The sequence below is a fragment of the Cnephaeus nilssonii genome (genome assembly GCF_951640355.1).
Source record: "Cnephaeus nilssonii genome assembly, chromosome: 24".
Taxonomy (NCBI): domain Eukaryota; kingdom Metazoa; phylum Chordata; class Mammalia; order Chiroptera; family Vespertilionidae; genus Cnephaeus; species Cnephaeus nilssonii.
The window spans coordinates 1,310,938-1,322,661 of NC_137095.1; the positions used below are offsets into that span (position 1 = coordinate 1,310,938).

Sequence of the window (11,724 nt, forward strand, 5' to 3'; positions counted from 1 at the left end):
ACACCGCAGGCTATCCATGACCCCTCTGGTAACCTTAGTGTACCTGTCAAAGTTGGGTTCCTGAGCCTCAAACCTTGCCAAGGCATCCTCTATCATGGCAAAGGCCCCTGCTAATTCCTTGCTTGTAAATCTCCTGGGCTCTGGGGTTGGTATGTCTTCCTCTTCAATTAACTGCTGTTTCAGTTGAGTGAGGTCCTCGGCAGATAGCTCCTCTCCATGAGATGCCAGCAGCTCTGTGACATCCTCAGCCTCCACCTCCAAATCAAGCTGCTTACTCAACTCAACAACATTGTCGATGACAACCTCAATGGAATCCTCGAAGCCATGGAAATTGTTCACAAACTGGGGACATAATTTTTTCCAAACACCATTCAAGTTGGTCTGCTTAACTTCATCCCAAGAATCAGAAATGTTTTTTACAGCAGCAAGAACATTGTAAGATTTCGAAAACTCATTGAGAGTCAACTCTTTATCCTTCTCAGTTGCCGTAAAAGCCATAGCAAATGTCCTTCGGAGGTAGTAGGCCTTGAAAGAGGCGATGACACCTTGGACCATAGGCTGTAAAAGGGAGGTGTTGCTACGTGGAAGGTAAACCACCTTGACATTTGGATGAATGTCATTCAAATCGGCAGGGTGACAAGGGGCATTGTACAGCACTAGCAACACCTTAAAGGGCAGCCCCCTTGAAGTACAGTAGTCCTTGACTTCTGGAACAAATTGGGTGATGAACCAGTCCTCAAATATGCTACGAGTCACCCATGCCTTCTTGTTAGATTTCCAGATGACAGGTAGTAGACCCTTCCATATGGCCTTGATTGCCCTTGGATTCTCGGTCAGACACACCAAGGGCTTCAACTTGAAGTCACCAGCAGCATTAGCCCCAAGTAGCAAAGTCAATCTCTCCTTACTGGCTTTATGGCCTGATGCTGTCTTCTCCTCCTTAGCAATGTACTTACGTGTAGGCATATGCTTCCAGAACAAGCCTGTTTCATGCACATTAAACACTTGTTGATCACAGTAACCGCCCTCCCTAATTATCTCAGCCAACGCACTAGGAAAATCACCTGCTGCTTTAGCATCACCACTAGCAGCTTCCCCTGGCATCTTAAGATTATGCAAATTAGCACGAGCCTTAAAATGCATAAACCAACCTTTGCTAGCCACCATCTCTTCACTTTCACTCCCTTCCCCCTTTTCTTCTTTCAAGGCCTCAAACAATCTTTTAGCATTCTCCTAAATCAACATCAGGGTAACTGGGATACGCTGTCAATACTGCTCATCCAGCCAAAGCACTAATAATCTTTCCATCTCAATAATGAGACCACTATACTGCTCTGTAACCACAGTGGATTTCATAGGAGCAGATCCTTTCACATGTTCAAGTATATGCTTTTTATCACTGATGATCTTCAAGACAGTCGTATGACTTAAGCCAAGAAACCGGCCGATGTTTGTAGGTGTTTCACCCTTTTCCAAGTGTCTTATTGTGTCTACTTTCACTTCCATTGTCATGGCTTTCCTTCTTTTTGTAGCACTGCCATCAGAAGAATCTGCCTTATGCTTAGGAGCCATAAGGAAGGGCAAAAAGTGTTCTAAATAATAATACAAACAAAAGAGAGCGAATGAAGCACAATCCAAAACGGCTTATAAACGGCGACTGAATGACAGTATCTTCCTTGTATAGCGCCGCGTGATGACTTATTCATCCACTCTGCTGGCCAACTGGTTCCCGGGAGAACTTCGTGCAAACACCTTACATCGAATGACAGAACTTTTTTTTTTTATATAAAAGAATGGCAAATGGCATGTAAACACAAAACGACATATATCGAGTCCTAAGTAACCTGAGGACTGCCTGGAGAGAGAGGGAGAGAGAGAGAGAGAGAGAGAGAGAGAGAGATCTATTTTTTGTTCCATTCATTTTATACATTTTTTTTATTAACTCTTGTAATTGATGTGACCAGGGTTGGAACTTGCAACCTTCCGTTATTGAAATTATTCGCTGACCCACTTAGCTGTTTGGCCTCGGTCAGATATATGTGACATTTTAAGTAACAACTCAATAATGTACCTGATAATAGATACCAAAACCATCATGATGACTTAAATCGGGGCTCCTCAAACTACGGCCCGCAGGCCACATGCGGCCCACAGAGGACATTTATCTGGCCCACCAGGTGTTTTTGCAGCTGCTATCTGTCCTGCTGAGCAGCCAACTTAGCAGTGTGCATAGGAATTTGTTCATAGGTTTTTTTTTTAAACTATAGTCCGACCCTCCAATGGTCTGAGGGACAGTGAACTGCCTGGCCCCCTGTTTAAAAAGTTTGAGGACCCCTTACTTACATAGTGGTGCAAGGCTAGAACAGCATTAATGGGATTATAAAAGTGTCTCTTTTTCCAAGGAAATATTTAAAGTAAGCTATATCAATGTCAGACTGTCATTATTTCTTCAAATAGATTTTCTAGTCCCTGCTGCTCTTCTTGTCCTTCTGGCAGCCCTATTATACGCATGTTACTTCGTTTCATGTTGTCCCGAAGCTCCCTTAGGCTTTCCTCCTGCTTTTTAATTTTTTTCTCCAATTGCTGTTCAGCTTGAGCTTGTTTCTGTACCTGATCTTCTAACTCACTAATTCGGTCCTCTGATTCTTGTAGTCTACTGTTGAAACTTTCCATGGTGTTTTTGATTGTAGCTATATCACTTTTCATTTCTTCCTGATTCTTGCATAAGTTGTTGATTTTCTCATCCATCCGATGTATAAATTCCACGACCATTACTCTGAACTCCTTTTCAGTCATGTTGCAAGCTTCAGTTTCACTAATTTCCTTTCTTGGCGACTCCACATTTTCTTTCCTCTGTGAGATATTTCGTTTCCCCATTCTGGCTATTACCAGAAAGCTCAAGCTTCCGTTTGCGTGGACCTGGGCCGTGTGCTGTGGGGACTTCGCTCCACCCGAGTTTCACTGGAGTGCTCTGACACTAGGACGTGTGGCTGCCTTTGGTTGGTGGGAACCAGACTTGCCCAGGGTCAGTGTCCCCAGTGTTCCGTGTGGTCTCGTGTGCACACTTGGAATCAGGGGCCCTGTCTGCACCACACTGTTGGTATGCGCCGAAAATGAGATCCTTAGGATGTGCCAGGAGTCAGAGTTTCCCTGTGTCTGCACCAAGACTCGAGTGTCAAAGTCTCTGTTGCCTTGTGTGGTTTCTCGTTGAGAATCAGGGTCCCTGTGTGTGCATGCACCAACAATTGGGGTCGCTGGCTCTTAGTGTGAATGCGCTGTGAGTCAGGGATCCCAGGCAGCTGTGTCCGGCGTGTCAAATTCCCTGAAGTGGAGCTGCGTCCTGTGTGTGCTCTCTCTACTGAGCCAAATCGGCTGGAGCGCACATTCTTAAAATCCTGAAGGTGAGCTGACTCCGTGGTGCACTCTCCCAAAGTCCCGGAAGGGGGGCGGAGTCCGTCCTGCGCGCCAACTTCCCCAAAGGGAAGCCCTTCTGTGCACGCTCTAAGATTCCCAGAAGGGGGAGCTGTGACCCGCAAGCCAAATTCCCCGAAGGGGAGCCCTCTGTGCGCACTGACAGATTTCCCCGAAGGGGAGCTGCTTCTATCCCGTGCGCGCCAAATTCCCTAGGGGGGAGCGCGTCCCTGCGCAAAGCTCGGCAGCTTGGGCGAGGGGCGGGTCTAACAGTTACTATGGCGCTCTCGGGTCTAACAGTTACTATGGCGCTCTCCGCGCGCCTGTGAGCGCTCAGCAGCTTGGGGGAGGGGCGGGTCTAACAGTTACTATGGTGCTCTCCGCGCGCCTGCTGGGAGTGGGGTAGGCTCTTTGACTCACGGAATTCTGCTGAGAAGTCTGGATTCTTGTTGTTTGTTGTTCTGAAGCTGTGATAGCAGATCTCTGTGCCCAGTGGCTGCAGGGTCCTGGTTTGTGTCAGAAGCCAGGATCCGCGTCTCAGGCAGCTCTGTTTCCCAAGATGGCGTGGTCTCCGCGTCCGCACCAGCCGCTGAGAAGTGTCCGCTTTGTGCGCGGGGCTGCGCCGTCTAGGACTGCCCAGTTAGGGAGCCCCTTGGAAGACGTGCAGAATCTAACTGACCCTAGCTCACACACACACACACACACACCACACACATCTACACTCTCCTCTATGGGTTCCTCACTCACACTCTCTCCCTACCATCCTGCCGGTCGCCATCTTTCAAGAGGAGCTCAATGTCAGACTGTATTATTGCATCAATTATTTTATAGGCCGAGAATGAAGCACTGATAAGGTCAGTAGGAACTTGGTGTCAGCAATGCAGGTATGCAGGGAAACACCAAAAATGTATATTTTTTAATGTCCATTTTAAATAAATTCTACTTAAATCAATCTTTAGAAAAGGTTTAATCTTGATGCTTCCCAATAATTTTACTGTTTTATTGTGAAAAGTTTTGAACATATTTGGTGCTACTGAATCAGCATATTGAAAATAAAATATAATGATGTACTATGGAAATATATTATCATGTCCATGTTCAAAATCATCAATTGGCTGTTTGAACCTCACAAGGATGAGAGTATTTACACCAGGATATTAATAAAGATTACAAACTTCCCATAATCAGTACACGCATATTGCTTTTCTCCAATGTGAACTCTCTTGTGGATAAGGAGGTGATTATTGCAGGTAAAAGATTTCCCACATTCACTACTCTCATAAGGTTTTACACCACTGTGAACTCTCTGGTATTGAGTGAAGTTACTGCGTTGCCTAAAGTCACTACACTCTTAGGGCTTTTCTCCACTGTGAACTCTGTGGTGTTGAATGAGGGTAAACCTGTGTGTAAATGACTTCCCACAGTCATTATGCTCATGGCTTTTCTCCAGTGTGAACTCTCCTGTGGATAAGGAGGTGATTACTGTGGGTAAAAGCTTTCCCACATTCACTACACTCCTAAGGTTTTAACCAGTGTGAACTCTCTGGTGTTGAGTGATGGTACTGCTTTGATTGAAGGACATCCTGCAATCACGACACTCATACAGCTTTTCTCCAGTGTGGACTTTGTGTTGTTGAATGAGTTTGGACCTCAGGGTAACAGACTTCCCATGATCCCTACACTTCTACACTGTTAACTCTTTTATGATGAATGAGGTTAAAGATTTCTCTAAAAGCTTTCCCACATTTTTAGACTTATAATTCACTTCTCTGGAGCAGACAACCTCATGTTAAACAACTTTCCGGTTGTAGCTGGAAGTTCTTTCACATTAACCCCACTTATCATGACCTCCTCCACTGAGAAATTCCTGTGAAATCTCACTACCGCTGTGTGACTCCACAGTGTTAGAAGTAGCCTAGTGCTGGAAAACTCCCAAGATGGCTGGAAAGTCTTTCCCAACCTCCCTATTGGTGGAAGGCACCCATATTAAGTAAAAGCTGCAGTGGGACACAAATGAGGCCCTGTCCATATCTTCTTTCCAGAGCTTCTGTCCACTGGCATCTCTGTGTTGCTGGTGAGGGTTTGCACTGAAACAGAATTCTCTCACACATGTGCCAGTGTAAAAAGCTTTCCGATCAAAGTATGCTGCTTGTAACTCAGTCAGGTGCAAAGTACCTTTTAAGACTGAGAAAAAGTTGGGTCTTCTGGGTTGCTGGAGCTGTCTTAAAAGCCCTGAACAGTGACTCTCCTGGTACATATACGCTCTGCTCAGAATTGGGCTCTTCATCATCCATTTTATACCAACAACGTGAAAACAGAAAGATAGTGAAGAACTGAATGCTGACTGTGGTGACAGGTGGACGTCCCTTTAAAAAAGTTTGTTGCACAAAACACGTTGGTTCTGTGCAATTGACTGACAATAAAAGATCTGTAGGCAGGATTTATAAGATACTGCTATGAAGGTCTGGGTAGTGAAGATCAGAAAACAAGGAAGACCTTAAATGAAATATGACTCACTATGGCAAGCACCACATGGAAGAGAAGCAGAATTGTCAGCTCAATTCTTCTACTAATAGTGTTCAGCATGGTTTGTCTGCTGGTGACATGGAAAGCTGTGCTGAAATATGGTTAGGTCTTATTCCAAGTTACACACACACATAAGGCTGATATGCAAAGTGTCCCCTTGGGAGTTCAACCAGGAGAACAATTGCTTGCTATGACATGTACTGACCACCAGGGTGTGGTGAGGAACGTGGTGGGTGAGCAATGGCGGCAGCAGGGCACTGAGAGAGTGTGGGAAGGAGGAGGCGGGAAGGTAAAAGGGGATGGGGGGAGAAACCATGCAATGGTGGCGTGCGGGTGGTAAGTGATGGAGGAGATGGTGAGGCAATAAACCTGATCGCCTGCCAGACCTAGGGACCCTACCCATGAACAATTTGCATGCACCGGGCCTCTAGTATTCAATAAATTACTAGTATTCAAGAACTATTTAAGCTCGTATGTGCATCTCATAACATGTGCAGGTCAATGTTAGAGAATGCTGAAGATGGAGCAATGCAGAGGAACACGTGATGCAAAAAGGCCACACAGGTGAAGGTTCTCAAAGGCCAGGAGGTCACAGGTGAAATGACAAGTCAGCACAGTGTCAAGTATGGCAGAGAAAAGGAAGAAATGTGCTGTTGCCCATGGTACTTGCACCTAAACACTGTTGGAAATGAGCAGGTGCTTGGTATCCTCTAAATACCACCCTTACACCATATCTAGCCCACATTTGCAACTCAACTGGACCAGGCCTCTTCTGAGACCATCCTGCATGTTCACCCTGTAAATAAAAGTTCAGGCTTCAGCATGCACATTACTCTCTACAAGTATGTACAACAGAAATATTCCAAGTATTAATGGAAGATTATATAGTTGGGCAGCCAACACTGGCCTAGAGCAATTTGGCTTGGAATCATATTTACAGAAGATGATATTACAAACAATGGAAGTGTGATCTTGTAACAAAAGTTCAAGATTCAGGTAAGTAAAGACCATAATCTGGCACAGGTAGTCACCAAGGACCTTTGGCTAGAGGAAAAAAGTAGAAATGGAAGTGATGAATCTGGACATAGTCACCCTCCGAGGGAAAGAAAGAGCAGGTAGGACCCATTAAGCTGTCTATAAGACTCCTGACTTCCAGACACATCCTGCACTGTCTGAGGCAATGTTTGTGGAGTCCTTCGCTCAGGGCTCTCCACAGACCTCACCCATGGCAGCCACAGCACATTTGACAGGACAGTGGGGGAAATGAGCAGAGCCCATGGTCTGGCTGTAGAAGAGTGAAAGCTACATCAGAGGAATAAAGGAAGAGAGAACATCATCCCAGGACACTGGGATAATGTGAAGGTTTTACCTACAGATGACACAAGTGTCAAAACTTCCAGCATCGCATCGTAGTAAAGAAGTCTCTGAGGCTAATCAAGGAGCCCCCATTCCTCCTGAGAGAAGACAATGGCCACATCCTCAACGTTCATATACCGTCATAATGGGGACAGTACAGCCCACGATCAGATTCACTCCTAAGGTTCCAACTCTGTCATATTCCCACACTCCACATCAATCTGCTCTCTCCACTCCACACACCAGAGAAGATACCAGGGCTTCATCCCATGAAAGTCACTGTCATCTTATATTTCTACCGATATTTTGTCTTCCCATAATAAAGGAAGTTGAACAGATAGAAGATAACTGAGCTCTGGGATTCACATGTACGCCACACTTCCTCTAGACAATAGAGTGGGTGTCAAGAACATAGGGTAGGAAGAGATGTCATACAGGGAGTTTGAGTGATTTGATACTGGTCTTGTCAGGCAATACCTGTGTAGTCCCTCAGATTGTTCCTCAAAGACACCAAATACATTGCATCAAACTTCACCTTTCCAACCACAATCTCAGAGTGCTGAGGCCATAGCTTTGCACTGCCTGCTGGACATATTTCTTTGAACAACACTTCTCTCACACTGATTCATTCCCAAAGGCACAACTTCAAAGGAAATGCAAATTTGCCATGGCAAGGATGGGTTGTTTCCTAATTACCTTATTTTCCAAAATTATAGAGAACTATCTCCATAATCCATTTCTCTCTTACTCTTCTCCCTTACCCATGCCCATGGAAAATTTCAAACCTGGGGAACACTGATGTATATCTCATTCTTAATCATAAGTGTGACACCCCCAACAACAAAAGGCAGGTGGGTACATAAATGTCATCCAAGCCCTGAACATGGCAAGTAGCACCAAAACATCACCCTTTCCAGACATTATCCAACAATTACCCTTATTTTATCATCCAGACTCCACCAGATATGGACTCTCCCTACTTTCACTCTTATGTCAATGTCACGGTGCTCTGGCCATGAAGTCACACTCCCTCTCCAAGTGCTCATCACTCTTTCTGCCACACCTCTCTCACACCTGCACTGCTACAGACCCGCCACCTATAATCATCTCCTGAACCTCTTACTTATTATTCAGCATGTGTGGTCAAGAGAATGCTTGCCAAATTCAAACAGAATCAGGTACTGCCCAGACTCTGGTAGTCCACACTCAGAGAGGCAGGCTGGAATCCTGCTGTGAAGGCCTCTCTCCATGACTGTTTTTCCCTTAAATTTAACCTATGGAGAACCACAGTCAGATCTCAGATACTCAGACCTCCCCTCCCCTGGTGCTGCAGGGTTCAATGGGGTCAGGCTGAAAGAACGCTGGAAGCAGAGTGCAGTATATGAGGCGCGGAGGCCCCACCCGGCCTGATGGTGCTTAAAAAGCCTCAGAAACACCCTGCACAGCAAGGACGCTGCCTCCCAGGCCTCCTCCTACTCACCGCGAGTGGGCTGAAGCCTGTGAGTCCCGGAAGAAACTGAAGAGGTCAAAATGCCCGCCAGGAGGAGGAAGGGGGAAATCCCGCCCTAACCGGATGCACTGACACAAAGTGTCCTTTAGCTCCGCCTACGTGTTCGCATTTCTTTCTGGTTAATGTAGTTTTCTCAAACGCCAAGGGGAGGGCTAGCAAACCAGCCAATGACATTGGTGAATAATGGTGATGTGGTTCAGCAGGGAGTGTGAGTGATTTTGATGTCGCTCTGGGGAAGGACAAGATGGGGCCAGAGGCCTGATTAACTGGAACAAACTGGCAGACCTCCCAGGAGAGGGGTGTGGGGACAACCGGGAGAGTTCCCCCAAAGAATATATGCACAAGTGAAAATGGGAAACATCTGTAATACTATCACTGATCCAAAAGACATATTAAATTTTAAGAAATATATAATATAGCCCTGCTGCTGTTGCTCAATGGTTGAGCACTCATCTATGATCCATGAGGTCCTGGTTCTATTCCTGGTTAGGGAACGTATAAATAGAGAAAATTCCTCCATGATGGGGCCCAGAATTTGAGAGACATTTTCCTCTGGACTCGCGCGAAATAAATGTAACTCCATCTATCTAAATATTGCTTGGTTCCTCTCCAGTTTTAACAGTACTGGCTCCCTCCTGGGGCCTCAGCCTGAGGCAGGGCCTTGCTACTTCCCTCATCAGAAGCGCACGGGCAGGTGTTTGGCTACTTTGGGACCATGGTGCCATCACCAGGGACTTATTTCATTGCCCGTTTAGAGAGCTTGCCTTGCTCAGGGGCTGCTGTGGGTGTTAGATTTGCTGGGGCAATGAACAAAGAGACCAGGGCTGGGTGCTTCCTGATTTAGCTGAGACACTTCAACCACTCATGTTGCTTTCACGCATAGCTTCTTCCATTGGTTCTCTCCCCCAGCGCTGGGAGACCACAGAAAAAAAGCCATCCTGTTCCAAAAAATTCAGAGGGAAATGGAGCCCCAAGCAGCCCCGCCCAGGACTCTGACCAGGGGAGCCAGGGAGAAGATCCGGTATTTACATTACGAATTTCCAGAGTCCTGGTCACTTCCCAGATTGCCTGAAGTCTTGGAAGTTAGCTCCGATGTGATCAGAAGGGTTTTAAAAAGCAAGTTTGTGCCCACATTGGAGAAGAAACTGAAGCAGGATCAAAAGGTCCTTCAGAAAGCTGGGCTTGCCCACTGGCTCCGCCAGCTCCCAGGCCCTGGGGATGCCTGGGAGCTGCTTTCTGCAGGCCGCCCTGTGTCAGGAGCTGAAGCCTCATCCCGAGGCCACGGTCACAGCACAGCTTTGAGTGTGACAGAACCGAATCCTCAGAGTATAAACACAACGAGGAGACAGAAGGGAAGGAATAAAGGAGTCCAGAGCCTGGAGAAGGAAAGCTTTGTGCCTGTTGCTTCAGCCCAAGGTCAGCACAGAGAGCTGCAGAAGTACTCCACCAGTGGTTGTGAGGGCACCAGAGGCACTGACAGCGATGCATTGCCAAGTGCGAAGGAGCTGGAAGCATTGAAGCCAAGAGAACTCGGTGAGCAGAACTTCAGCAGCAAGGTAGTGCAGAGGGGGCAAGAGTTCTTTGACAACAATGAGAACTTCCTGTACAGAATTTGAACTGGAGCCTGGCTGGTGGAGGTGTTATGTAAAATACAGCTGAGCGAGCATATTGGAGCTGCCTGTATTTCTGTGTGTGGATGGTCCACCTTGGAAATGATGAGCCTGAAAATGGAAGGAGCCCCTAGGATTTCAATCTAACAAGAGACAGTGAACTTCACATGGCAGATGTATATGCGGGCAGTGTGAATAACAGGCTAGGTGTAGTCTAGCTCCTGGAGCAAGGCTCCTGGTCTGACCATGTGGATATTCAGTACTCAGCCTTCTTGCTTAGGCTTTCTATGTATCGAAACCAGCCTGTGTCACATATTAGGAGTTTGTTGTCTTTACAATATGTGTATAGGAGAAATTGAAAAGTGTTCCTTCTGACATCATTTACTTCTTGATTAATGAACACTAACAGTTCTGGAGCTGCTTAGTCAATTGGTTGTGTTCATTTTGTGCAAAGTAAAGTGAAATGCAGCAGAAAAATAAGTATATACATATATGCAGTCCATGGACATAGACAATAATGTGCTGAGTGCCTAGAAATGGTGGGGGCAGGGTAGAGCGAGGCAAAGGGGGATGAGGATGGGGGAAATTGGGTCTATTTGTAATAGAGCCAACAATAAAAAAGATAGTTTGCCCACATGGCATGGCTCAGTGGTTGGGCATGGACCCATGAAACAAGGTATCTCTAGTTGGATTCCAAGTCAGGGCACTAGCCTAGGTTGGGGAGCTCCATCTCTGTAGGGGGCATGCAGGAGACAGCTGATCAATGATTCTCTCTCATCATTGATGTTTCTCTGTCTCCCTCTCTTCTAAAAAATCAAGAAAAAAAGAAGAGTGTTAAAATTGATTTGATTCAACAACACCAATTTGAGTGAAGACCATCACGTTTTCTCCCAGGTCCTCTAAGCAAAATCATGCCTTGGTCTGTTTTGTAGAAAATGTCCCTGGCATACCTGTGTTTAGGAACAGGAAGCAGCGTGGAGCAGGTCGTCCTCACCTTGGTCTGTAGTGTTTGAAAGATGAAACAGAGGGCCGGAGACCATGGGATACCAGGACACAGGCTTTATTGGCGATCACCCTGCCGGCCGCCTTCCAGAGGGGGAAAGGGAGAGAGAGAGAGAGAGAGCTTGAGAGAAAGAGAGAGAGAGCTTGAGAGAGAGAGAGAGAGAGAGAGAGAGAGAGAAAGAGAGGGGGGAGAGAGGGGGAGAGAGGGAGAGAGAGAGAGAGCTTGAGAGTGGAGAGTGAGAGAGAGAGAGAGAGAGAGAGAGAGAGCGAGCTTGAGAGTGTAGAGTGAGAGAGCATGCTGGGGTGAGA

At 46.4% G+C, this 11,724-nt stretch overlaps 1 protein-coding gene across 1 annotated transcript; it reads left to right on the forward strand.

Moving 5' to 3' along the window:
- Positions 1-7,000: 7,000 nt before the first annotated feature.
- LOC307095043 (neugrin-like) lies at positions 7,001-10,419 on the forward strand (the record flags this gene model as incomplete). The annotated part of the gene is made up of 2 exons (XM_079764216.1): positions 7,001-7,052; positions 9,713-10,419. The coding sequence occupies 2 exons, from the start codon at positions 7,001-7,003 to the stop codon at positions 10,417-10,419; spliced, it is 759 nt and encodes a 252-aa protein (XP_079620342.1).
- Between the last annotated feature and the right edge of the window lie 1,305 nt (positions 10,420-11,724).